This window comes from Equus caballus, chromosome 19 (genome assembly GCF_041296265.1).
Source record: "Equus caballus isolate H_3958 breed thoroughbred chromosome 19, TB-T2T, whole genome shotgun sequence".
Taxonomy (NCBI): domain Eukaryota; kingdom Metazoa; phylum Chordata; class Mammalia; order Perissodactyla; family Equidae; genus Equus; species Equus caballus.
In genome coordinates, this window is record NC_091702.1 from 43,442,734 (window position 1) to 43,470,472 (window position 27,739).

The 27,739-nt window shown below is 42.6% G+C and overlaps 3 protein-coding genes and 1 long non-coding RNA gene across 14 annotated transcripts in view; 3 read left to right on the top strand and 1 right to left on the bottom strand.

The window, feature by feature from the left end:
- TM4SF19 (transmembrane 4 L six family member 19) overlaps positions 1-1,926 on the top strand; it is a 15,066-nt gene extending 13,140 nt beyond the window's left edge. For both annotated transcript variants that reach the window (XM_070243537.1, XM_023623570.2), the window contains exons 4-6: positions 540-709; positions 986-1,169; positions 1,446-1,926. In XM_070243537.1, the coding sequence (XP_070099638.1) occupies positions 540-709; positions 986-1,166 (351 nt within the window). In that variant the 3' untranslated portion in view covers positions 1,167-1,169; positions 1,446-1,926. The remainder of the gene's footprint in view (positions 1-539; positions 710-985; positions 1,170-1,445) is intronic.
- LOC111769074 (uncharacterized) lies at positions 6-6,901 on the bottom strand. Its single transcript, XR_002801824.2, has 3 exons — positions 6,803-6,901; positions 4,399-4,510; positions 6-742 (listed from the first exon to the last, which is right to left on the bottom strand). It is a non-coding gene; the product is annotated as an uncharacterized lncRNA (long non-coding RNA).
- DYNLT2B (dynein light chain Tctex-type 2B) lies at positions 5,536-24,487 on the top strand. Of its 2 annotated transcripts, none has more exons than XM_070242409.1 (5): positions 5,536-6,738; positions 9,790-9,923; positions 13,006-13,075; positions 21,171-21,234; positions 21,380-21,563. In XM_070242409.1, exons 1-5 carry the CDS (start codon positions 6,275-6,277, stop codon positions 21,461-21,463), a joined length of 816 nt encoding a protein of 271 aa, XP_070098510.1. In that variant the 5' UTR covers positions 5,536-6,274; the 3' UTR covers positions 21,464-21,563.
- Positions 24,488-24,670: 183 nt separating this feature from the next.
- Positions 24,671-27,739, top strand: part of PCYT1A (phosphate cytidylyltransferase 1A, choline) — an 87,816-nt gene continuing 84,747 nt past the window's right edge. For 3 of the 9 annotated variants that reach the window (XR_011429174.1, XM_023623566.2, XM_001501275.6), the window contains exon 1: positions 25,510-26,025. The gene's annotated coding sequence lies outside the window, so the exon portion shown is untranslated. Of the gene's footprint in view, positions 25,342-25,486; positions 26,379-27,739 lie in introns of those variants that run through there. The other 6 variants (XM_023623565.2, XM_070243531.1, XM_023623564.2 and 3 more) reach the window with 6 other exon arrangements.

The following is a 27,739-nucleotide window of genomic DNA, read 5'->3' on the forward strand; positions in this document are numbered from 1 at the left end:
CTTAAAGACTTTATTTTTTTTCCTTTTTCTCCCTAAAGCCCCCCAGTACATAGTTGTATATTCTTCGTTGTGGGTCCTTCTAGTTGTGGCATGTGGGACGCCGCCTCAGCGTGGCCTGATGAGCAGTGCCATGTCCGCGCCCAGGATCCGAACCAACGAAACACTGGGCCGCCTGCAGCGGAGCGCACGAACCTAACCACTCGGCCACGGGGCCAGCCCCTGGGTGTAGAAGCTTTTGATGCCAACCTGCTGAGAGGCTCCCAAGAGCCTGCTGAGTCAGGGTGATCCAGATCCAAGAGCCAGTGTTTCCCCATTCTCAGTCCTTTCTCCTCACCCCTTCCTGGCTCTACCCAGTGACCCCTCATCAGCCACCCCACCTTAGTTATGCATTAAAGGAGGCGCCATGGGTAGGATTATCCCCATGTGATATGATGGGGGGAAACCCAAGCACCAGACAAGTTAGAGTGGTCCAGATCGCCCCACAAGTCATCTAGTCACAACCCCATCTCAGGCTCAGTGTTTCCTCTCTCCCTCTGCAGATGCTCACTGCTCTGTTGTCAAGTGGCCTGGCTTTGCTTGGAGCCTTGATTTGCTTTATCACTTCTGGAGCAGCCCTGAAAGATGGTCCTTTTTGCGTGTTTGATGTCTCATCCTTCAATCAGACGCAACCTTGGAAATATGGTTACCCATTCAAAGACCTGCATACCAGGTAAATGGATGGCGACTGGGATTTGTAGCCTTTCTGGAGAGAGAAAGAGAAAAAGACACAAAGACACACAGATGGACTACAAACTCCTTTTGGTCATGCATTCTAGCATCTCTATCCTCTGATTCTCAGAAAATTGCAAATGCAGCAGTAATAGTCACCCTCAAGAGGCGAGCTCTATGACCTGAGCTGGGGAAGGCCCCAGCTTTCTATTCAGGTGGCTTATTTGGCTTTGCTTACTTATTCCTCAACTCCTGGTGTCCGTATTTTTTGGGCTAGGAATTATTTGTATGACCATTCACTCTGGAACTCTGTCTGCCTGGAGCCGTCTAAAGCCGTCGTTTGGCATGTGTCCTTCTTCTCCACCCTTCTGTGCATCAGCGTCCTCCAGATTCTCCTGGTGGTCATTCATTTCGTCAACAGCTTCCTGGGCCTTTTCTGCAGCCTCTGTGAGGAGTGACAGGTAACGCCCTTTCATGCACGAGTGTTTCATTATAAGCTGCCTCGAATTCTTTCTGCAAGTAGTGGGTATGAATTATAAACAAGCTTCCCTTTTAGGTATTTCTGTAGTAATAATAACAGTGATAATTCCTTGGACGTGTATTGAATAATAGAATGCATTTTAAGTCACACTGTAAAATGCAAGATGATATGTTAGAAGAAGGGATAATTAAGTCATTATTATTTTGTAGGAACTTATACGTCCATAACTTATTCTCCAGCCATGATCTCATTTCAGCCTCTCAACAACTCCGTGGAATTGGCCACATGTTACAGATAAACTGAGGCTCCTAGAGGATAATGGACTTGCTGCCCAAAAGCACTCCCCTCGGTTCAGGTAAAGTCAGTACCTGAACCCCTATCTTCTAAATTCAAGTTCACTGGTTGTTATGGACTGAATTGTGTGCCCTCAAAATTCATAGGCTGAAGCCCTAATCCCCATGTGACTTTATGTGGGGATAGGACCTTTAAGGAGCTAATTAAGATTAAATGAATTCACATGGATGGGACTCTAATCCAGTAGGAGTGGCGTCCTTATAAGAAGATGAGATCCCAGAGCTCTCCACTCGAGCATAGAGGAAAAGGCCATGTGAGGACATGGCGAGAAGCTGGCCATCTGCAAGCCAAGGAGAGAGGCCTCAGTAGAAATCAACTTTGTTGGCACCTTGATCTTGGACTTCCAGCCTCTAGAAAATAAATTTCTGTTGTTTAAGCACCCAGTCTGTGGTATTTTATTATGGCAGCCCGAGCTGACTAATCCACCCGTGTTCTTTTCATTAGTGTTCAGTGCAGTTCAGTAAGTGGTATACACTGAGTGTGCCCTAGTGTGCCTGGCACTGCCATGCATGCCACACATCCAAAGATGATTGAGACACGGTCCTTGCCCGTGGGCTCTGCCTTGTCCTTGAAGAGCTCATAGTCAGGTAAGGGAAACAAACACATAGACCAATAATCTGAATGTCATATGTTCAGGGCCACGTCCGACATCAACACAGGGTGCAGTGAGAGCTCAGAGAAGTAGCGAACCTCCAAGGAGAGGATCCGTGAGAGATCAAGGAAGCCTTCAGTTCTGTCTGAGCTGATTCTTTCTTTTTTTTTTTTTTTGAGGAAGATTAGCCCTGAGCTAACATCTGCCACCAATCCTCCTCTTTTTGCTGAGGAAGACTGGCCCTGAGCTAACATCCGTGCCCATCTTCCTCTGCTTTATATGTGGGATGCCTGCCACAGCATGGCTTGACAAGCAGTGCATAGGTCTGCATCCAGGATCTGAACCGGTAGACCCAGGGCTGCTGAAGTGGAACATGAGAACTTAACCAGTGCGCCACTGGGCTGGCCCCTGAGCTGATTCTTGACATAGTTAGCCCAGCAAAGAGGGAAGGAAGGGTTTTGCCAGTAGAGGAAACAGAACACTCAAAGGCATGCAGAGCAGACACTGGATGGTGTGTGTGGGTGGAGAACTGTGATGTCACAGCTGCTTCAGTGTGGAATGTGGACAGCAGGGGACCTCCCTCTCTCCCACTTTAGGATCTTTGGTCAGGAAGTGGTGCTGGATGGTGAGTAGAGTCAGGTGGGATGAAGGAGATCCTGGTGGGAAAGTCTGATGGATAGGGAAGAGGATGAAGCAGGCGGAAGCAGCCTGGGAAGAACCAGGAAGATGGGTACTGGCAGGGAAGGAGGTAGTGGGCAGGTCCAGGAAATGAATTAGAGAACCCCAGGCTCTGGGGCCATAGAGTGGACAAAGCCAGGAAGGAAATGTGGGGGTCCAGGTGCTGCTATATCCCTTGGACCCCAGCTCTATCCCAGGTCAGGGAGGAGTTGCTGAATCACCAAAGGCCTCCAGAGTATAAACAATTCCTCTGCTCCTAGGACTCCTGAGCAGGGCTGAGGAGCATGGTTCGTCGAATTAGCAGAGCTTGTAGGAGTCAGGTCCCTCCCTCTCCTCTCCAGAGCTGCTGGCACAGCAGGCCTGCCCAATGTGGGGAAGGTGGACAGACAGAGCTGTCAGGGACAGAAAGAGGCACAGCCTCCTGAGCAGGCAGGGAGTCCTGAGGTCCAGACAGCACATCATATACCCACATACAGAGTCCAAGAAGCATTGCCTGTGTCTGTCTCACACTTTCGTGTTGGCTGATTTAGTTTCAGGGTCTTGGCTAGGGTGTGCCTGACCACAGAAGCTTTTCCTGCAGGGGAAGGTACTGATACGTCCACATAATTAATGGAGAATTGAAAGATAATTTGCATCTAGTTTTGGACATGTTAGGCACACACACATGCACACTCACACACATGCCAGGTTCCCAATCGCCATCCTGGCTCAGTCCTACTTTCTTTGGTGGCTCAGCAGGACACCAAAGCCAGAGAGGTCAGTCCTTGGCACCAAGACAATTCACAGTGGTGAGTTGACTCTTTCTCACTTGAGTCTCCTCCGTTCTTTTAGGAACCTCAGACTGATGTTACTGTAGAACTTGACAGGACTTCAAAGGACAATGTTTCCGACCTCTTCCCCACCTAGGCTGATGGTTTTCTCCTTCAGATTGTGCCCATTTAGGGTGAATCCTCCCACAGTTGGCTGCTGACACTCATAGATCTCAAAGTGAAGAAGATCAAAAATGGAAGTTTGGAAGTAAAACTCACAGCCCCTTCCCCAAGTTTGAAGTGCAGTTCCACCAGGTGAGGGTGCAACGTGCCTGACTCTAGAGATGAAGTAGAGCAGCAGACACATCTTCTCCCTTCACAATTCAACTTAGGGCCCTAGAAGCAGGGGGAAGGGAGAGGGCCTTGGAGAGGCCATGGGGAGAGGGGAGTAGAAGAGAAGTGAGGAGTGAAGAGAAGAGGAGAGGAGGGGAGAGGTGAGGGGAGGGGAGGGAAGGGGAGGGGAGGGGAGGGGAGGGGAGGGGAGGGAGTTCTGCATTCATTCTACCTCGGACGGGTAGCCCTTCACATCTGGCTGTTGGCTGCCCTCTGTAGGATTCCAGAGGGTACCTGCATCCCCTTCCTTCTACCTACATCCCAGGATCACCTCACACTCAGAAGGGGCTTTCACCTGGTTTTTTTCTCCCCAAACAAAAGCTACAGTTGGCTCTTGGCTTGGCTTCCAACCAAGTTTTGGGCAGAGGGGCTGATGCTAGTCTGTTCATCAGAATGGTGTTAAGTAAACTTTTTATTAAGAAGAAACGTTGTCTGTCCCTTACCTTGCGTGTGCCTTCTTGAATATTATCCTGGAATGAAGAAGATGGTGCCTTGCTTATAATGCTGCTCAGAGAAAAGTAGGTCCTTCTTTGGAATAGGTTGTCCTTCAGCTTTCTGTTTTGTTAAGTGGAACTCTATTTAGTAATAATTATTTTGGTCCACTGTGTCCCAGCCAAATCTGTTCATTCTTTAGCACAAGCCCTGGGTTTTAGTGTGCGGAAATTAATAAAAGAAAGCTTAACTAAATTGGAGTTGGGAAGGCCTGTAGGGGGAGCTCTCACATCCTATCACACATCATCAATTATACCAAACAGGAAGAGAGAGACACTTGCATCTTTAACAGGAAGTAAAACTATTACTATAGGTAGATTTCTCTCTGCACTCACAACAGCCCAGCCAATGAGAAATGCCGCAGCTTGGCCAATGAGAAGCCGTTGCCACCCTGAACTGTTCCTTTCTCCCAGTAGGTCTTCCTTTAGAAGAGCCATCCCTACTCCCCACTGCATGCACATCCCAAATTGTGATTCTTTTGGCTATTCCTGAATAAGCTCATTTTGAGGGTAAAAGAACTGGGGAATTTGCCTTTTAAGTTGACAATTCATTTTTCTATCTCCAGCCCCGAGAATAGAGGGTATAATTAAATATTTATTGAATTACACACCGAATTGTCTGGGTTTTTAGTTGGACCACAGTAGATTGGGTGAGAGAAACACAGTTGAGGAAATAATAAAAAGTGAGGAAACGTCTGTGTGCTAGGAGTATAATTTCTTAAAGCTGGTGAAACAGCAAGGAGAAAACATACTATCTGTCCGTGGGAGACATTGGACTCTTGTGCCAGGTAGGCTGTGGTTGCACCACCCCAGCCAGAGATGGGGCTGGTGCTGCTGAACAAAAGGGCTGCTAAAGAGGGTGTGGCTGAGGCAGCACTGAGCCGACGCTGGGTGTACGCCTGCCCCTGTGGCCCTTGCACAGACCCCAGTCTGCTGGCCAGCGCCAAGAGGAAGGTTCTTATTTGCAAGCAAAGAAGTGCGAATGCTAGGGGCACAGCCATAAGGAGGCATCAAAAGATTTCAAGCAGAGTTGTGACAAAGGAAAACCATTCTGGGGCAGCGTGAAGCGTGAACTGGGAAAATGAGGTTGAGAGGAGTTTATTGGAGCCAGGAAGACCAATCCAGGCAATATTATCAAGAAAACACTGTGTAAACCAAAATCTGGAATAGTAAAATTAGTTGGTCTCTACTGGAGCTTGCAACGATATACTTTTATAGAAACTATCCCTTTTGCATCTTATATAAGCAAGTTTTGGAACTTGTTAATCCAACCAACAGGATGGATGGATATTGGGGGAATTGCTTTTCTCAGTTTTTGAAGCTAGCAGAGGCCAGGATACTACAGCTTTCTAAAACAGAACCAGAGACTGGTGCTCATAAGCAGAGAATGCACCCTAAGTCCGCTCCTTTCTGACTTCTGCACTGGAGCAGGGTGTGGGTTGGCAGTTATGGATTAGAGCAGAGCACTGCAAATTTTTTCTATAAAGGGCCAGATAATATTTCGGACTTTGAGGGCCATACGGTCTCTGTTGCAACAGCTCAATTCTGCTAATATAGCAAAGCAGCCATAGACAATATGTAAGTGAGCATGGTTATGTTACAATAAAACTTTATGTATGAATACTGAAATTTTAATTTCCTGTAACTTTCAAGTGGCATGAAATATTATTCTTTTGACTGTTTTCAATCATTTAAAAATGTAAAACTCGTTCACAAGTCATAACAGCAGGATGTGGGCTGGATTAGGCCGGGAGGCCACGTACGCAGACCCTTTACATAATTAGAGTCAGGGCCCCACTGCTCTCTCGCTGGGTATCCCGGGACCTCTATGGGCATCATGCTGTGTCAACTTCCTAAGCTTGCAGCGCAGTTAATAAAAGAGCCAACGCGCGTTAAACTGTTCTCTAAACCGGACGGAGATAATCAACCTAGGCCGAAGTCATCGGCGCTCTCGCTCCGCCAGTTCCCGCCCAGCAGCGGGTGCGCAGGCGCGGGGGAAGCGGCGACAGTCCGCAGAGAGGCGGGCCGCTCTGCGCAGAGCGCGCCGCCGCGTCCCGTCACGGCCAAGGGCGGCCCCGGTGTCCTGGCAACCGTTTCCCAGCTCCGTGCTGCAACCGGCAGGCCTTCGTCGCGAGACACATCGGGCCAAGAAGTCCTGGCCATGGCCGCCCCGAGAGATGCGTCCTTTTCTGCGGGTGTGTCCTTCTCTGTGGCTGACTCGTTGCCTGAGACTGAGAAGAACGCAGGGGAGTCCGAGAACACCTATATTCTGCGGCCCATTTTCCAGCAAAGGCGAGTGGTGGACGGGTTGTGGCGGAGGCGTGCGAGACTGCTAGGTCGGGAAGGAAGAGCTCACCTGGAAGCCTGGGCATCTGGAAGGAGCGCGCGGGCACCGGGGCAGTGGGGTGGGGCGGGGCTGGAGAGGGAGGGCCGGGCTGGAGGCGGCGGGGCGGGGCTGGAGAGGGAGGGCGGGGAGGGGGCGGGGCTGGGCTGAGGAGGGCGGGACGACTCGGGAGGGCGGGGCGCTGATCCTGGGGTTCCAGTAGCAGAGGGCCCCGGAGGACCAGATGAGCAGTTGCAGTGTTAAAGCGCTGGGAGCGCACAGTGGGGATGATTGGTTCCGGGAGGCTCAGGACCTGGGCACAGGGGAAAGGAGATGGATGGAATAGAGAGAAGGGCAGAAAACAAGCGGCTTGCATGGAATGCCATTCAGTCTTCTTTTTGAAGGTTGCTGTGTGCGTACGTGTGGCGGAATACGCTTACTCCTCTGCAGGGTGCGGGACCTGTATGTATACAAAGTCTTACCCATGTAACATGCCGAGGCCCTTGGCCCTTGGCCCACCACCCCCATACCTTCCCAAAATTAAGGAACACAGTGTAGTGCAGAAGACATTCTGCTAGGGCTGTAGGATCCATCAATAACTTCATCTTCACAAGGTAAAAAAATTAGATAAAAAATAGATTTCCCAAGCCTCTACTCTGTTGTTTAAAACTAGATTGCTGAATCAAATGCTTGGCAAATGCTGGAAGCCAGAAACTTCCCTTGGTTACAATGTGATAAAAAATTTCATGCAGCAGTTTTCCCGTGGGTAGAATGGACATAAAAAAAGAGATACGTTCAGTTATCTTGGTAAAAGTTTCTAAATGCTTAGAATGCCATTCATCTGTGTTTCTATTGTATAACAGTGCAGAACAAGATTAACAAATATATATTATATAGGAATAATCCTATGAGATTATTTGTGACTTGTTTGAAGAAAATGTTTCTTTTTTCCTGAGGAAGATTCGCCCTGAGCTAACATCTGTTGCCAGTACCCTTTTTTTAAGATGTGGGTCGCTGCCAGAGCATGGCTGATGATTGGTATAGGTGTGCACCTGGGATCTGGGAGCCAAACCCATGAACCTGGGCCTCCAAAGCAGAGGGTGCTGAACTTAACCACTGCACCATGGGGTGGCCCCTGAAGAAAAATTTTATTAACGTTTTACTGAGAATGGAAAAGGCTTAAGGGAAGACTCAGATATTGTATGTTTGTTAATAGGAAGACCACATTTTGAACAGATCAAATCGTGGAAATTTGTCAATGATTTAGAAGTTTATCTGTGAGAATAAGCAGGCAAGAAAGCAAAGAAAATACTGTTAAAAAGTAATACAGGGCCACTAATACTACCAAATATTGCACCACATTATAAGCTCAAAACTTAAAACATTGTTAGCATGGCACATGATAGACAAATCATATATATAGATATAATATATAATATATAGACATAGATAGAATATATAGCCCAGAAAAGGAACCTAAGTTGTAATATATGATCAATACAACGAAAATGCTAATGGTATTGTTAGGGTGGTGAAATTAGGGGAGACTCTTTTAAAGATTTTTATTTTTCCTTTTTCTACCCAAATCCCCCTGGTACATAGTTGTGCATTTGTAGTTGAGGGTCCTTCTAATTGTGGCATGTGGGATGCCACCTCAGCATGGCCTGATGACTGGTGCCATGTCCGCGCCCAGGATCCGAACCGGTGAAACCTTGGGCTGCCGAAGCGGAGCGCGGGAGCTTAATTAACCACTTGGCCACGGGGCCTGCCCCAGGGGAAACTTTTTTTTCCTGTCTTCATTTGTTCAATAATTCATTCCTTAAAAAAATATTGTCAGCTATGTGCTGGGTACTGTTCTAGGAAATGGGGCTATAACAGTGAACAAAACAGACAAAGATCCCTGCCCTCTTGGAACTTCATTCTAGCTGGTAGAAGGGCAACAAACAAGATGAAGGCATAAGTGACCTATATAGTGTATCGGAGAGCAATAAGTCCTCAGAAGGGAGGTATAAAGTGATGAGGTAGGAGGGTAGCTTGAAGTTTTAGAGAGGGTGGCTAGGGAGAGTCACTTTTGAATAAAGACTTGAAAGAAGTGAGGGAGCTAGCTCTGCATATAACGGGAGGAACTGAACTTCAGGCGCAGGTTAACAGCAAGTGCAGAAGCACTGAGGTTTGCGTGCCTGGTGCGATCAAAGAACACAGGGAAAGCCAGTGTGGGCTGAGTGGAGAGGACTAGGGGGAAAGTAGTAGAAAACACAGTCAGGGAGTTTGGTAGGGTAGACCTTATGGGACATGGCAAGTCACAGTTGGGGTGTTGCTTTTACTCTGAGTGAGGTGGGAAATATTTGGGGTATTTTGAATAGAGGAGAGTCATGATCTGACATGGATAGGACCAAGAGGACCAGTCTAGTTGCTGTGTTGAGAACGGGATTTGGGGGCAAAGGCAGGCACAGAGAGACTTGTTAGGAGGGCATTGTAATGCTGGCAAGAGTAATGGTAGCTCGGGGCAAGGTGGTGGCAGTGGGGTGGTGAGAGTGATTGAATTTTAGATTATTTTGAAGGTAGAACTGATAAGGTTTGCTCATGAATGGGCTGTGGGCTGTGAGAGAGGAAGGCAACAAGACTGAGGCCAAGGCTTTTGGCTTGAGCACCTGGAAGAATGGAGTAACCGTTGACTGAGATGGGGACGACTGCAGGAGGACCTAGTTTGGGGAGAAGAGATGATCAGAAGCTCTGTGTTGGATGTATTAAATTTGAGTTGCCTCTAGACATCCAGATGGAATATGTTTTGGAATATGTGGCCTGTAGTTCGGGGGAGAGGTCCAGGCTGGAGATATAAATTTTGAATATGACTTGTTCTCTTAATTTGCTTTTATTACTTTTATAATAAAAAAAGTGAAAAAGAAGGATTAAATGGTTCTAATAATGAAAAGCTGGGGGATGTTGAGCTGTGAAGGTAATTTGGTTTTAGAGTTACCAATTAGATGTTTTGAACTGTTTCGTTGAACTGTTTCATTTAGGTTCCGACCCTCCGTGGTTAAAGACTGTATCCATGCTGTGCTCAAGGAGGAACTGGCAAATGCTGAATACTCTCCAGAAGAAACGCCTCAGCTCACAAAACATTTATCAGAAAGTATTAAAGATAAATTAAAAGGTAATAGTGGTGATTATTGGAAATGACCTGTTCCCTTCAAACATTCAACAATCCCGTTTGTCTCCTTCCTTATCTTTAAACAAAGGACATAAATGGTGGATTCTCTTAAAGACAAATTTCTCTTCACTGTCCGTCTTCTCAATTATTTGGTAACTTTTACTTGTGTAGGTTTTTGCAGACGGTGGGAAAGAGTAAAAATGTGAAATAAAACATTGTGTGGAACCACTATCCAAGAAATCTGAGGGTGTGGAAAGACCAGGAGGTACCTGGCCTCCTTCCCCCCAAAATTCTTGGTTGTTTTTGCTACCAAGACATGAGCTCCTCAGCCTGCCATTCAGCGCCCTCACAGTCTGACTTCAGTCCGTCTCTCCAGCTGAATCCTTAACTCCTTGCCCTACTCAACCCTCTACTGCCGAGCCCTGCGTCTACAGAGCAGATCTTGTTGTCTCTCCTTGTTCTTTGTCTGTCTCTCTCTTTTGTTAATAATGTTAAACTATCTGAAAAGTCCTTTCTTTCTATCTACCGTTTTTTAAAGATATTTTTTGGAGGGAAGAGATGTCTTTGTAATAGTAATCCATTTTCATTGTAATAAGCCTGGACGATACACATAAAATTTTTTTTAATTTTATCAAATCCTCTTACCTAAAGGTAGTTACTATTTAATGTTTTGGCTTATTTTCTTCTTTTTCAAAATTTGTTTTAATTTTTAGAAATGAAAAAAATGTGGGAAAGTACAAAGAAGAAAACAGCAATTCTATGTATTTCTACCACCCAAATTAACTGTTAGCATATTAGCATTTTTGTTTTCCGACTTTTTAATGAAAATTCACTGTAAAAATTATTGTAGGGGGGCCAGCCCCGTGGCTGGTTAAATTTGTGTGCTCTGCTTCGGCAGCCTGGGGTTCACCAGTTCGGGTCCTGGGTGCAGACCTACACACTGCTCATCAAGCCATGCTGAGGTGGTGTCCCACAGAGAAGAGCTAGGGTATACAACTATGGACTGGGGCTTTGGGGAGAAAAAAAAAAATGAAGATTGGCAACAGATGTTGGCTCAGGGCCAATCTTCCCCACCAAAAAGCATACTTAAAAAAAAAAAAGGTGTGTGGCTGCCCAAAGTCTTTGAAGGCACCCAGCCTTTTGAAAAAGAAAATTATTGTAAAAAATACATGCTCTTTACAAAAAAATTTAAACAGTGTAGAAAAATTAATAGAATTAGAAAAAGCACCCCAAATGCTATTTAAATCTTTTAATCTGAGGATTTTATTTTTTCTATATCAGGGAAACTTTCTTGTATCTCTGAATACATTTCCTGTTCCATTTGTTAGATTCTCTTCTTCAGGACACCAAATATTGATATGTTGAATCATTTTTGTCTTCCATATCTATTAACTCTCCTCTGCTGTAATTTCTTCTTTTTCTTTATATTTACTTGTGATTATCTTAAGCCAGTGATTCGGTTTTCATCTGTGTCTGTCCTGTCTCTTACCATTTTAATTTATTAGCTGTATGCTGATATTGTGTAGGTATTCAGTTTGTTTCCTAGGGCTATAATCTCCCTTTTCATCTTTCTATTGTTTTATAATCTGATTGAGTTCTTATTTTAATGAATTTATGAGCTTGTGTTGTTCTATGTTGTGAGGAATTTCTCTTTGTTCCTTGATTTATATTCCAGGTTGAGTTATTTTGTCTTTTAAAGAGCGTATTTCTTTCTTTCTCCTTATTTTGTTTATTTTTGCTGTTGCACCTTTCATGTTGCTGTTCACCTTCTTTTCATTTTGCTCTGATGTGATGTGGGGTGATTTTTTTTTTTTACTCTCCTCTCACTGTATCTGAGACTATTTTATTTTTCCCTCAGAATGATAATTTACGGGCTGGGTATGTAATATTCTAGCCACATTTCTAAAGCATGGGTATGAGAAAAGGAAGGAGAGAAGTCGGTAAAGAAAAGAGGAAGCTCAGCTAAGCTGTGTGCAATGTTTTTTCAGAATAACTTGAGTTCTGTCTTCTTCTGAGAATTTTCTGAGAATTAGGTTTCATGTCCAATGTGGGAGGGTACCCGTAGGGTTCAGATTGTTTGCCTAATTTACTGTAAAATCTTGGAGCTTTTAGTTTCATCAAAGAGAGTTGACTCTGTTTTAACTTTGCCTGTTTCATCTTCTTTTTTTAACTTTTTCCACTATTCCCTGGTCAGAAAAGGGGGAAGATAAAAATGCCCATTCAGTTTTCTTCTCTCCAGATTTGGTGTTAGTGAGAATTTTGAGGATTTTGCAGCTTTGGCAGTATAGTTTCCAGGGAAGCAGCTGCATTGTGGTGGGCCACCCCAGTATACTCCAGAATCTTATGTGTTTTTCCTATTCTAACTTACTGAGCAGCTTACAGTTTCCTGAAGACCCTATGCCTATGCCTTTGCGCATGCTGTTCTTTCTCCCTAGAGTGGAGAGACATTGTACACCTGGTAAATTCCCATTCATCTCTCAAGACTCAGCTCATTTATCACACCCTCCAACAAGTCTTTTTGGGTCATCCCTTCCCTGCTGCCTAGCTCTGTCCTCCTAATGTATATTATACATGCCACTCTTTGAATTATTAGTATATTGCATTTTCATTTTATTTTTCATGCTTTCCTTCCTGACTACTGTGAGTTCTTTAAGGCAAGAAGAGTGTCGTATTTATCTCTGTATCTTGAGGGCCTAGCTCAAGGTACCTGACTTAGAGTAGGGAAGAAAGGAAGGAGGCTAAGATCAATTGAGAGATGCTATGGAAGAGAAATGGGTAGAGAAAGGAGGAAGCTTATCTCATCTAACCTCACAACACTTCCCAGCTCTCCAGGAGGTAACTAAGAGATTCCCATCTAACAGATGAGTGAGACCTAAACTGAAAAGTTAACTTGTCTAAGTTTACACACTGACTAACCTTACATTTAGGATTTGTTCTTAACTCTCTCTGACTCCCAAGCTTATCGTCATGCTCAGGAAGTGCTTGTAGACTGAATGCTTATGTCCATTTCTAGGCAAATTTACCTTCATTAAGTAATTTTACCGTATATTTACTTATAGATAACTTTCTCCTTTTTTCTTTCTAGAAATGGGATTTGACCGATATAAAATGGTGGTGCAAGTAGTGATTGGAGAACAAAGAGGTGAAGGAGTATTGTGAGTAGTTGGTTTTTCCTTCTTGTTTTTATTCTTGTGTGTTTCTTGTTAGGTATTCATCCTGTTGACAATTCAATAAGATGGTGTCTTTGCAAAAGTGAGAGGAAAGCACAGTATAACAAAATGCAGCTGTGACCCGAAGAGATGCTGGTCCTGAGCAGGGAGGTGTGCAGTCTGGGTGAGCCCCATGGGGTAACGCACTTTTCGTAGTCTCTAGGCTAGTAAGTCTTTTAGGGTTTCTGTATGTATGTTCCCAAAGAGCGTGTGGGATTATGTATATATGTTTCCTCCATATTCCTTGTTGCCTGGTTTTTGGTCCTACCATTCTCCTAAAATAATTTCTTTAAAATTGTCTGAGGCCTCCTAATTAGCAAGTCTAATAGCCCTTTCCTCGCTCTTGTTATTGGCCTGGGCTTCTGTTTCTTAAAATTCACTGTTTTTTTTGGCCCTGATGTCACTTATCTGACTTGTTTCTCTCCTGTTTTTCTAAGTGATTTTTCTCTTTCCTTCACTGGTTCCTCTTTGCCCCCCTACATCCCTACCTGTGAGCTTTCTTCAAGGCTCAGTTCTTATCCTTCTGCTCTTCTCTATGCTTTTTCAGTGAGTTCATTCATTCTCATGACCTCAAACTGTCATTCCTGTATTGGTGAGTTCAAAATCTGTATTTCTTTGTCTTTTCCTATGCCCAAGTGTTAATCTCCTGTTTCCCTTTGTAAACAGTGCCTGGTATAGTATTTTGTAAGAAAGTTGTAAAATATTTGTTGAATGAATGAAAAAAAGTACCTTGTAGATGTTATCACTGAGATTTTTCACTATAAAATGTTAGGTTTCGAAGGGACTACAGATATTTTCTAGTGTCCAGTTCCCTTATTTTATGATGACACTTATGAGGGTCAGTGTGATTTGCCCAAAATTATAGATCTCGCTGGTGTCAGGGTCACTAGTAGAGCCCAGCCTTCTGATACCGGCGCATTCTCTTCACCATGGTGCCCTCTGCTGTTTGGTCAAAAGGCTTCTGGAGAGTTCCTCACCACAGAGAGATGAAAAAATATTTTATTCTGTTACCTCAGATTCAACATGTTCAAATAGAATTCCAAATTTCTTTTCCCTTCCTCTCCTTAAATCAGCCCGCCATTTTAATTTCTCTGTCTCTCTCCGTATTACCAAGGTTCCCTTGACTCAGGCTTAAAACCTGGGAGTTCTCTTTTATCTTATTTAACCATTACTCTCTCCTGTTGCATGCACTGTAATCTGGATGCCAGGGTTACTTAGCAGCCCCTTATCAGCACTTCCTGACTCTGCTCTTTCTCCTCTACCATTCATTTTGCATACCGGACCAATCTCCCAGAAGTATACCTCACTTTCTTGCCATAAACTATAGAGTTTATTTCAAATCCTGTCAAGTATAAACTCCTTAAACTGGCTATGATTGGCTTTGTTAAATGTGATCAGGCCAAACTCTAAAGCATGGCATATGAGGCCTCCCCCACCCGCTTTTAAGACTTTTATCATCTAAAATTTCAACATATGCAAAAGTGCAGGGACTAAGGAACTCCCACATTTCTATTACTTAGCTTCAAATGTTATCAGCACAAACTGATGCTCATTTATATCGCCACCTACTCTCCTTGTCCCCACCAGGTTATTTTAAAGCAAATTCCTGTGATCATACCATTTCATCTGTAAATACGACAGTATGTATCTCTAAAATATATGGACTCTTTTTAACATAGTAAAATATCACATCTAAATATTTTCAGTCCTTAATCTTATAAATATTTAGTTAGTGTTCAAATATCCCCACTTGTCTCATATATATGTGTGTGTATGTATATCTATGTATGTATTTTTATTACAATTTGTTCAAATCAGGATCCAAAGTCCACACGTTGCGTTTGGTTGATATGTGTCTTAAATTTCTTTTAATCTATCATTTTCACTCCTTTTTTTTTTTCTCTATCTCTCTTTTTGTTAACTTGCCATTTGCTTGTTGAAGAAATTGGGTTGGTTGTCCTGTAGAGTTTCCTACATTCTGGCATTTGCTGATTATATTCCCATACTATTGTTTAATGTCTTGTATTTCCTATATTTCTCATAAATAAGTAGTTAGATCTAGTGTTAGTCATAGGTTTGAGTTTTTGGCAAGAATATTACATAGATGTTTAGTATACATCCTATTGCATCTCATCAAGAGGCACAAAAATGTCTGGTTGTCGTTTTTTTTGTTGTTAAGCTTAGCCCTAGAGTTTAGATGTTGTTAGATGGATCCATCTATTATAAAATTCCCTGGCAGCTTTGCCATTAACGGTTTTGGCTGTCTGTCCTAGATCCAGTATTCATCAGAGGGTACAAAATGGTGGTCTTCTAATTCTATCATTGTTCTTCATTTATTAGCTGGAATTCTTCTGTTAAGAATGACTTTTTTTTTTTCTTTCAACTGTTTCATTACAGTGAGGTATGATTGGTACAGGAAAGGAAGGATACATTTACCAATTTTCAGAATAATGAATTGGTTCCCTAGCATCCACCAAAGGTTACCAATGAGGTTTTTTTTTCTATCTATGAACCCATGGTTTAAAATATATGTGATGTGCTTGAATCCACTGCAGTTATTACCTTATTGATGCTCAAATTGTCCCATCTTTGGCCATTGGTAGCTTCTTCAAGTTAACTCCTGATTCTTTTCTTTTCTTTCTTTTTTTTTTTCTAACGAAACAGAAACTTTATTTCTCTTCTCAAAACATACCAGGTAGAAGTGTAAAGCCTGGTGTGGTGCCTCACTGGTGTCACGGAAATATGCTCTCCTCAGTTGTTGCTCTGTGTGTCCTCATCTGCCAGGTTTAAGATGGCTCAATGCTGCATTTACATTCCTTAAGGGAGGGGAATCAAAGGAAAGGAGTGTGCGCCTTTCCCCATTTTCAGAACTTGAAAGGTGTGATGACATTGTCTTTTGGTTTCCATTGTTTCTGTTGAGAAGTCAGCATTAAGTCTGACTATTGTTCCTTTGGGGGTTTTGTGTCTTTTTTTTCTAGCCACTTTTAAATGTTTTTCTCATTGTCTTTTTACTCAGATGTCTATGGTTTTCTTTGTATTTATTTTGCTGGGGTTCTCAGAGCCTCTTGAATCTGTGGGCTCTTGAATCTGTTTTGTATAAGCTTGGGAAAATTCTTAGCCGTTATCTTTTTTCTTTTTTTAAATAAACTTTGTATTTTAGAATAGTTTTAGATTACAGAAGTTGCAGAGATGGTATAGAGAGTTCCCATATACTCCACATCCAGTGTCCTCTATTATTAACATCTTACATTAGTATGGTACATTTGTCACAATTAATGAACCAACATTGATGCATTATTATTAACTAAAGTTTATACTTTTTTCAGATTTCTTTAGTTTTTACCTAATGTCCTTTTTCTGTTCTAGCATCCTGTTGAGGACACCACATTACTTGTCTCTTTAGGCTCCTCTTGGCAATGACAGTTTCTCAGACTTTCCTTGGTTTTATTGACCCTGACAGTTTTGAGACATACTGGTTAGGTATTTTGTAGAATGTCCTTCAATTGGGATTTGTCTGCTTATGATTGGTCTGGGGTTATAGGTTTTTGGGAGGAAGATCACAGAGGTAAAGTGCTGTTCTCATCATATCATATCAGGGTGCATATTATCAACGTCAATATTACTGTTGATGTTGACCTTGATCACTTGCCTGAGGTAGTGTTTGTCAAGTTTCCCATGGTAAAGGTACTCTTCCTTCCCCTTTCCATAATGTATGCTTTAGAAAGAAATCACTATGTGCAGCCTACACTTAAGAAGCAGGGAGTTATGCTCCATCTCATTGAGGGCAGAGCATCTACATAAACTATTTGTAATTTTTCGGCACAGGAGATTTGTCTCTTCTCTCCCGTTTATTTATTCAGTCATTTATTTACTTCAATATGGATTCATGGATTTTTATACTTTGGATTATAATCCAGTACTACGCTATTTATTGCTCAGATTGTTCCAGCTTTGTCCCTTGGGAGTTCTTTCCATTGACTCTTGGTCCCTTTGACATACCTACTATTGTGGGGTTTTTTGAACGCTTCCTTACTTACTGGCACTATAAGATGCTCCAGCTTATTCATTCACTGCCCCAGCCCTAGAATCAGCCATTTCGCCAAGGAGCCCTCGTTCATTTTATTGGAGAATTGTACTAGAAACTAAGATCTGGGTGTTAGGTGTGGCCATTGCCTTTTTAAATATTCCTTCTGCTCCATTTGCTCTCTGTTCTCCTTTTTGGATTCCAGTTACATGTGTTTAGGTCTTTTTACTGTATTCCATGTGTCTCTCATCTTCTTTTCTGCATTTTCATTTTTCCTCTCTGTGCTTCAGTTTGGATATTTTTCTATTGACCTTTCACTTGACTAATCTCTGTTGTGTCAAATCTGCTGCTAAACCCACCTACTGAATTCTTAATTTCAGTTAGTGTATTTTTCAGGTCTAGAATTTCCATTTAATTCTTTTTTATAGATTCCAATTCTCTAGTGAAATTCTTTATTTTTTATCTATGTTCTCCATCCTCCCTCTCTCCTCCCTTTTTACGTTTTCATCATAGCAGTTATTTAAAAGTCGTTGTCTGCTTACTCTAGTATCTGGATCATGTATGAGTCTGTTTCCATTGATTATTTTTTTCTTGATAATCCTTCATATGGCTCTGTCTCTTGGCATGCCTAGTTTGAATCCCAGACGTGTTAAAAAAATTGTAGAACCTCCAGATAATATTATTTTCTTCCTGAGATAGTTTACCCTTTCCTTTGCTATTCAGTAGAGTATGGGCTGCTTACCTTAATCCAGTCAGGTACTGAGCTGAGTTAAGGTCAGGCTGCAGTTTGGATAAGGCTCTATCTTCAGTTCACCCTTCTTTCTTGAATGTAGCCCTCCAGATGTTTCAACCAAGAATGTGGAGTGTTCACTGGAACCCCACCCCCAGCAGGTGCTGACTTTTAGTTCTTTTCTCCTCAGCATAAAACTGCTCTTCAGTTCAGAGTTTTTTTCCTTAATGTACTATTTTCCAATCCTGCTGTAACAAATCACAAACCCATAGGCTTAAAACAGCACAAATATAGTATTCTACAGTTCTGGAGATCAAAAATCCACAAGGAGTTTCATTGAGCTAAAATCAAGGTGTTGGCAGGGCTGTGTTCCTTCTGGAGGCTCCAGGGGAGAATCCACCCCCCTGCCCACTCCAGCTTCTAGAAGCCGCCTGAGGTCCTTAGCTCATAAACCCTTCCTCCATCTTCACAGTCAGCAGCATAGCATCTTCGAATCTCTCTCTGACTCTGACCCTCCCACCTCCCTTTTTCTTTTACAGTGATTTTGTGATGACACTGAGCCTACCTGGGAATCCAGGATAATCTCCCCATCTTAAGATCCTTAACTTAATCATATATCTGTAAAACCCATTTTGCCATGTAATATAACATATTCATAGGTTCTGGGGTTTAGGACATAGACATATCTTGTGAGAGGCTATTATTTTGCTTACCACTCTTAGCTTTTTAGGTTCCTGCTTACACAGTTTTAGAGCTCAGCATGTGTCTTGAGGGGAAACCTACTATGTGACAGGCTCATTTCTACTCTCTACTTTTTTACAGGGATCTTGGTCCCTCAAGTCTCCAGTTTTATCTCCCTAGCCCTGCAAAACTGCTGTTAGTCCTTTTTCTCTCAGTAATTCGTCCTTGACCTGGGCAAAGCCCAGCTTCTCAGCCTCTAGCCCTGTGCCCAGAGTTGGCAAATGCCCCAGGGAGGACGCTGCTGCAGAATATCAGCTTACCTCCTGGGGTTCGCCTCTCTGGAATTTTGGTTCCTCTACTCCTATTTACTTCAGCAGCTCTCTGATTCATTTTATCCAGTTTTTCTGATTGATCCTGGTGGGAGCATTGGCCTGCCACAAGCTGTTCCATCATATTTCTTCTAAGTCCTTTTGCGACAACTTTATACATACGTGTGTGTGTGTGTGTGTGTATTTCTTTTTGATGTAGCCCGGGGTTTTGATGTGACCCAGATGTCGCAGGTTTATCTTATAAATGTCCAGTCCTAGACCTGGAATTGGCCATTTCTCTAAGGAGCTCTGGTTCCTTTTGTTGGGAAGTGGTATAAAGAGACCACAATTTGAAGGCAAGGATTGTGTTTTATGCATCTTTGTATCATTTGCACCTAGCACTTTGATCATGCGTAATAGATACTCAACAAATATTTGTTAAATAAATTTTTATATTCATGTCTTCACTTGATTCTACTCAGCTTAAGTACCACTTGCTTCATGAAGTCTTCTTTGGCTTTTTCTCTTCTCTGAATTCTCTAAATTTCTGTAGCACTTCTACAGGTTTAATTCAAATATTGTGCAACTTGTCCTTCAAGGCTTGAACTAGATAGACGTTACAATCCCTTTTAATCCTAATAACCTGTACAATAGCATCAGCTATACATTCTCTGCTTCTTTTGATGTATGTTAATTTTTTCACATAATTAAATGGGGAATGTTTGAGGATAGAGCCAGATTTTACTCTTTCTGGACAAATGGTAGTTGCTAAATAAATACTTGTTGATTGGTCAATTAAGTAGATTAATTTAATTTCATATTGTTAATGTTACAGTTTGGAAATAGGTGGAACTTTTTTGACTTAAGAATGTGTGAGGGGCTGGCCCGGTGGCACAGCGGTTAAGTGTGCACGTTCCGCTTCAGTGGCCTGGGGCTTGCCATTTTGGATCCCGGGTGTGGACATGGCACCGCTTGGCAAAAGCCATGCTGTGGTAGGCATCCCACATAGAAAGTAGAGGAAGATGGGCATGGATGTTAGCTTAGGGCCAGTCTTCCTCAGCAAAAAGAGGAGGATTGGCAGCAGATGTTAGCTCAGGGCTAATCTCCCTCAAAAAAAAAAAAAAAAGGAAAAAAAGAAGGTGTGAAATATTAAGCTGGAGGGGACTCTTTTATTTAAAACTTTAAAAAAAGTTTTCAAAAATGAACCAATATAATATGGTCTATATATATCTTTCTCTACGGACTTAAAGCTGAACTGCCTTGGTTCAAAGCCAAGCTTTGTCACTTGCTATTTGAGTGACCTTGGACAAATTTACTTACTATCTCTGACTCTCAGTTTCCATTTTTATTAAATGGGTATAATAATAGTACCTACCTCATAGGATTTAGTGAGTTAATACATGTATAGCTGGCACAAAGTAAGTGCTCAATCAATGTTAATGCTGCATCACATACATACATTTAATTAAAGATGTAAAACATTTGTGATTACTTTTTTTACTTAACATTATATTATGAACATCTTTTCACGTCCTTGTTTGTTTTGTAAAAAATATCTTTAATGGCTGCATAGAGTTTCATTGCCAAGAAATACCATAATTTCATTTACCAATCCAATACTACTGGGCATTTATGTCTTTTCTATTTTTTAATTGGCTTTTATTTTGACTGACATTTTTTCTTACCCAAGAACTGGAGAGAGGAGGATGACCAATTTGAGAATTTAGAAGTAGCATAGCATCCTGTAGAGATAACACTGGATTTAGAATTAGTTAGAAGATGGAATTCTAGTTCAGAGTTTGCCCCTTTCTTTTCTAGGACTCTATACAGTGATCAAGATGGACTGAATAATCTGTTGGGTCCTGTCCAGACTTACCTCCTCATCTTATCTTGCAGGAATTGAGCCGATTTCAGTCATAAGTCTTCAGTATTATTTCCTCTAAAAGTCACACACAAATATCTTAGGTGAAGTAATCAATAACAAAGCTTCCCACCCAGAGCCCCAAAGACTTCAAGGTATTGGCCTCTTCAGCCATCGGGTAGCCAGTCAGTCTGAGGCTGCTAGACTCCTGGGCTGATCACCTCCAGCTGCAAACAGCCTTATCTATGACTCCGATCCCTTCTAGTTTACCAAGTATACTCTGCTGTACAAATATGGTTTTCTCTGTGCCAACCTGTGAAACGGTTTGGAAGTACTGATCTATAAGAATGTATCAAGGAAATTTTTTGCTTATGGCAGATATATGTAGTTCAGATCCATGTATATTGTTGATAATTCTTCATTCTTGGACTTTTTAGCATGGCTGCTCGCTGTTTCTGGGATGCTGACACTGACAACTACACTCATGATGTTTTCATGAATGTAAGTCTATTTGGAAACCGTTTTTTCCTTTCTAAGGACTTGCAGACATTCCAAATCAAATTGCTTAATATATATTAAGATGTGAGGACAGGGCGGGCCCCATGGCCAAGTGGTTGGGTTCACGCTCTCTGCTTTGGTGGCCCAGGGTTTCGCTGGTTCGGATCCTGGGCGCAGACATGGCACCGCTCATCAAGCCATGCTGAGGCGGCATCCCACATGCCACAACTAGAAGGACCCACAACTAAAAATATGCAACTATGTACCGGGGGGCTTTGGGGAGAAAAAGGAAAAATAAAATCTTTAAAACAAAAAAGATGCGAGGACACTTTAGTTTTAGATATTTATCTTAGACTTCTGGATTAGATGATTTTACTGCTCCTTTTTGTGTAACTAAAGCAGAAACCTACTGAGCTGCTTATAGGCAAGGAGACTTGTATGTATATAGATGACATAACTCTTCACAAGTTTGAATTAGGGACTAGCATATTGTTTAGTGCTAATAGATATATAGCACTTTGCTAAGCTGCAAAGAAATGTGGTGGCAGGGATTCCATAAGAAAAGGTGATTTTTCTTTCAGTAATACTAAAATTAATTACTTTATCTTAAAGTTATTTCTCAAAACTAAGAAAAAATAAAGAGGAATTTTTAAAAAGTGGTTTCATTTAAACATTGGTAAGTTATTGACATGAACTTTTAAAATATTTTAATCATATGTTGTTATTTTATACTTGCTTCCAGAAATGACCCCATCCTCTATACAAATGCTCCCAGGTTGTGAATTAGTGGAGTCATAATTCAAGTAGAGTAGAGTAGAACAGAAACTGGATTGAGTGAATTAAGAGAGAGGTTCCATTTCCAGCTCTGTAACTTTCTAATTGAATGACTTTAGGTAAGTCATTGGACTTTTCTCTGATTTTATCAGTAACATTAGGAAGCTGTACTAGATTTTCCCCAAGACTGCCTGTGGCTGCCTAAGACTCATTTGAGGAACTTGTTTAAAATACAGATGCTGGGGCTCTAGTCAAGTACATTCTGATCAAATAAGCCAAGGGTTGGATCAGTGAATCTGAATTTTTTTTTAAAAAGTTCCCCACATCATTATGCTTACTGCCAGCTTTAGAAGCTGCTTGTGTAGATGATCTTTTAGCTCTGAAATTCTATGGTCCTACCAAAGTTTCATGTTATGCTCAACTACCCTAGGGGTCAAGGGCTGAACAGTGGAAAGTATTACTATGTAAATCTTCATTTATTAGCTCTCTGGGAGAGGAATAAAGCTAACGTGATTTTTTCCCCTGCTTTTAGCAGTAAAAATGTATATTTCTCTGAGTCCTTATACAAGTCAATTCATTCATTCAACAGATAACTCTGAGCTCCTATTATGTGCTAGCCTCTGTCCTGGAGTTGCTAGGAATAAAATGATGAATGAGACAGGCATGATTTCTGCCTGTAGAGACCTTATAAACCACTGGGGGCCAGACAATACTCAAATTAACAAATATGTAATTTAAAACTTTAGTTATCAATTATTACTTAATAAAGATTAATAAACAGGATTGGTGGGGGCAGTGCCTAAAAATCATTTTTGAGAGCCTTGTCTAGGTTTCTGACTTAGTCTACTGTATCTTTAGTTTGTTGAGTATTTGTTTAGGTTTCATTTTCAGAGCTTAAAGCACTTTGTTTATTTGGGAGAAGATCCTAGGAACCACCAGTAGAGGATGAGGAAATGAGAGAGGGGAGAGAAAAGCATATGCTGCTGAGCTGATAACCGCCGTGGATAACCAGGGCTCAATCCTGCTGGGGAACTCTGGGCGGCGCTGTGGAACAGTGCCATCAAAGTTGGGTTCACAGACCAGTGCCAGTCCATGAACTGTTTGTTACTGGTCTTCGATGAGATAAGTCCATAAATTGAGTGTAAGGGTTTAGAAACTCTTATAGGAAGTATTTTTATGTCCATTGAATCTAATAATAAAAAGTTTAGGCTGTATTTTTATGTTTTTTTCATTTCATTTTCCTAGTTAATTTTTATTGTATTTTACAAAAGTATCGATGAGGGATTGGAAATTAAAACAAAAACAAAAATAAGTCCCTCACCTCAGCACTGTTGTAGAACACAGTTCACAGTTATCCCACCTAAGGAGCGAGGGAACTGGGCTAACCAAAGAATTTTGCTTTTGGTTAATAATCAGGTACTTGAGTTCAGATTTTCTCCCATCACTGCCAGGCTGGAGGTGAAGTTAGTGGGTCAGGAGTTGCTGAGGCAAGTGGAACTCCTGTAATAAACACCTAAAAATTGTTTTAACTAGTTTAACTGGGATCTGGAAAGCACTCTGAGTTGATTCTAAAAGATGGACAAATGAATTTTATCAGTTAAGAACAAACACCCAGAGACCATCTGCCCTTATCTAGAATTTATGACAAGGTGCTGTTATTTTTATTGTCTATGATATTATAATATAGTTCCTTGGACTGATTAGTGCATTTACTCCAAGAAACTCAAAGCATTTCATACTTATTATTCCTTTGATAAATATTATTACTTCTTTGGTAAATCAGGAAAAATGGGAATACTTATGAATATGCGTTATATAAAATTCATTAGTTTGCATTTTATTTCTACTTTCAGAAAATCTAATTCTTTACCCATCTTACCCTTTTAGCAGGCAATTTTGTAGTTACCCTGAGGTAAGCAACTTTATAGCTATACTCTGGAAACCGTTTGTTTCTTGAAGAAGGAAGAAGTCTTTATGACTGAAAATTGGCAAAGATCTGAGATGTATCAATTTCAGGTCTGTGCTGCCCTTAGTCTTTCATTAGTACTAACATTCTGGATTTGTGAGTGTGTGTGTTCTGTTTTGTTTGTTTTTTAGGACAGTTTATTCTGTGTTGTAGCGGCATTCGGCTGTTTCTACTATTGAATCTTTGAAAGCTGGGAAAAGAAATGACCATGAAGAAATATGAACTTTTTTATATTGTTAAATTATCTTGACAAAATAAAGATGAGTTGGCAGGTTGGCAACTGAGTCTGTTGAGTTTTAGGCCTTATATTTTAATGTTTTGATTTTGTTATAATATATTCTTATTACATTTGGAAAGTAGAGAAAAAATCAGGGGGAAAATCCATAATTCAACTGTTCAAATATAACCAACCGTAAATATTTTGGTATGTTTTCTACCAGAGTTTTTTTATTTGCAGAGTTTTTAAAATATCATATATACAATATCATAACCTGATTTTTCACTTCACATCATGTATTGTTTTTACATCATTTTATTTGCGTTATGATTTTCACAAGCAGAATTTTATAGTTGCATTTATTCCATTAGGTTATACTGTTATTTTTGCTATATCCTTATTGAGGTACTGATTATTTCTAATTTTTCATTATCATAAGTAACACTGAGATGAATTTAATTGTGCATAAAGGTTTTTTTCTACATTTTCAATTGTTGCCTTTATCTTTCATCCAGTGTTTTTACTCAACTCCTGCTACCCTACACCTTACACAGCTTATTAGCTTACATATACATGTTTTCTCTGGGGTTTGTCCAGTGTCAGGGTCTGAGAGTTTCCAAGCTGTGTATGAGATTGGCCCTCCCTTACGACTCTCCCATAATATGTTAGTTACTATCCTAAGTCCCACTATCTTTGGAGTAATGTTTCCCTTAGAGTCCCTGGTGTCTTCTCAAGCTAGCTCTCCTTATTTGGAGCACCTTAGTCTATGGTCATGTTCAAATAACTAGTATTTGAACCTCAAAAGGGAAAAGGTCACAATTTAAATCCTTTCCTCTCTGTAGGCTCCTCAGCAGATGCATAAGTTTACCCACCTTCTTTCTTCTCAGTCACTTTCAAGTATATCAACAAAAATAATAATGAATAAATAAGTAAATACACTACAAAGTTCTTTTACATACTTCTTCCGTAACATTGGATATCTACTTGCCTTACATCTATAGAAGCAAAAGGGACCCCTGCAAAAGTTCAGTATCGCAAAGGAAAACGTTTCTCTTCACCAGACACCCTGCCATGTGATGTCCTACCAGTGGCCTCCCTGGAATCCGCTCCCGCTCAGCTAGCCCTCGGCTGATTCCTAGCGATCATTTTTTTGGTGAGCTACCTGGGTGGGAAATAGGCTGGAGGAGGGTTTGGGGCCCACTACAGGGTTTCATAGGACTTGACTGGAGGACGCGAGTTCTCTTTACGTCACCAAGTAGGGGAAAGTTGGCGCTCTGTGAGGCGGTCGCAGACCGGGCGTTGGGCGGAAGGCGTCACGGCCACCTGCGTTGTGACCGCCCGGGGACGGGTGCCCGGCCCTGCGCCAGGGGCTGGGGCTGCGGGGGGAGGGACCCAGGCGGCCGGGTCCGCCCGAGCGGGACCCAGCCCGGAGCTGGGCAGAAGGGAGCCGCCGGATTAACGCTTCTTGACGGACTGCCAGGGAGCATGCGGGACAGTTACACCGTCCCTCACGCCGGGAGGCGTCGTGGCCGCCTACGCCGGTTCCGCGTGGAGGCTGACCCTTAGCCGTTTCACCTGCTGTCTCTGGAGTTTTCCGCTCAGTCACTCCTTCCCCGGGGACTCCGTGGAGGCGGAACTACCGTGTCAGGGCTCGCGGTTTCAGGGGAAAGTCGTGGTCGGATTGACCAGCGGGCGGGCAGGAGGCGGGACTTCCGGCCCGCTCCTCGTCAGCTGCCTTTCCCGGGCGTCTCCCCGCAACCTCCTCAACTTCCCTTGTCCGTGCCGCGGCGCCCGGCAGGAATCCGGCGGGCCGGGGGTCCGGGAGCCTGAGCTGCAGGTGAGGACCCGGGGTGTGCACGTCTTTGCGGCTCTGTTTGAGAGGAGACGCTGTGGGGCTGGGACCGCCGGGAGAGTGACTGAAGGAAGAGCGGCTCAGTGACAGCGAGGGGAGTGTGAGGCGGGGGCTGCGAGGCTACTGTGACCCAGCGGCACTGACAGCGAGGGGACTGTGACCTAAGAGCCACTGCTCTGCGAAGGGCCTCTGACCTCGGCGAGCGCGAGGCAGAGGCTGCGAGAGGACTCTGACAGAGGAAGTATGAGGCAGCGACTGGAAGGGACTGTGACCTAGGGCCGGTGACTCGGGGAGACTCTGATCGATGGCTGGTGACTGTGAGGGGACTCTGACCTGAGGTAACAGGAAGCCCGGGCTGCGGGGGACTCTGACCAAGGAGCTCAGCCTTGCGGGGCTGAGCAGGGGAAGAGCGTGGATCCCTGCCCGACGTGGTCCGGTGGGCTTGTGTTAGGGCGCGGGTGTGACTGAGTGGCAGACTGGGCGGAGGAGGTGTTCAGTGGAGAGAACACTGGTCTGGGGCTTACCAGACAGACCCGAGTGTAATTGTGGCTGGAAAACCTCCCTCACCCTTGAGCTTCAGCTTCTTCATCAGTCAGTGGGAAGTTTGCACTAGATTAATGTTTCCCAACTGTGGCTTCCATCCTATTATTGGGTGGTGAAATCCATTTAGTGGATGGCCTCTGATGAAATTTTTTAAAAGAATGGACTAGAGTAGAAAATTTCAGCGTGTTCACATGGTAAGGGTAGCTATTGTTTCATGAAACTTGTTTCAGTTATGTGCGTATGAGATTAAGACATAAAATGGATTTCATATATCTTAGAATGTATGAAATAAAATGTGGTAAAAGTTTGAAAAACATTGGATCAGATGATTTGCAAGTTTTCTTTTAGGTCTAAAATGCCATGATTCTGTTATTAGGGACCTGTTGGGAAGCACAAATGTGCAATAGAGAAAACTGCAATGGCTGCAACACAGTCTATCAGGTTGACTTACCTGGAGGAGGCTTCTCGAATGCAATTGAGGTGACTAGTAATGACTGAGGACTGAAACTCAGGATCTCACTTGGGAGAACCAGAACTTATATTGAAATTGGGACAGTGCTATTTATAGAGGCAGTGAGGATATATAGAGACAGTGATAGGAAAAACTGCTGGGAATAGACATTGAAGAAGGGGAAGCTTCCAGGAGGGTAGGAACACGCGCAGGAAGGGAATTGAAGCTAAAGACAGAAAACGTTCTGCCGAGAATGAATAGGGAGTAGGGAGATAGGACCTTCAGGGTCCTTTTCAATCTTGATATTTAGTGGTTCTGCAAGTACAGAGAATTGCTAGTAAAAAGATATTGGTTGAGAATGGGATTTGGTGCAGTAAACCGTGGTAAACAGATGATGACCATCACGAGGAAGAAAGGATGCCGCTGGGACGGTCGACAGTGGTGACCAGAATGCCGCTTGGGAGAGGCTTTAATGTGTTTAGCTCTCCAGCTCAGTGATTTGTGCACTGGAGGCCAAGACTGGCATGCTGGGGATGTACTGTGCTGTGAGTAATTCAAATGATACTTTAGCTGCTGATTCACTTTTGTGAGGGCCTGTTCATGAAGTGGATGAAAAGAACTAAAATGAGTTTCACTACCTCCTCCTCTCTTACAGCCCTTTGTAGAAGGTGTTACTGATTGTGCCACCCAATGTTTTTTTAAAAA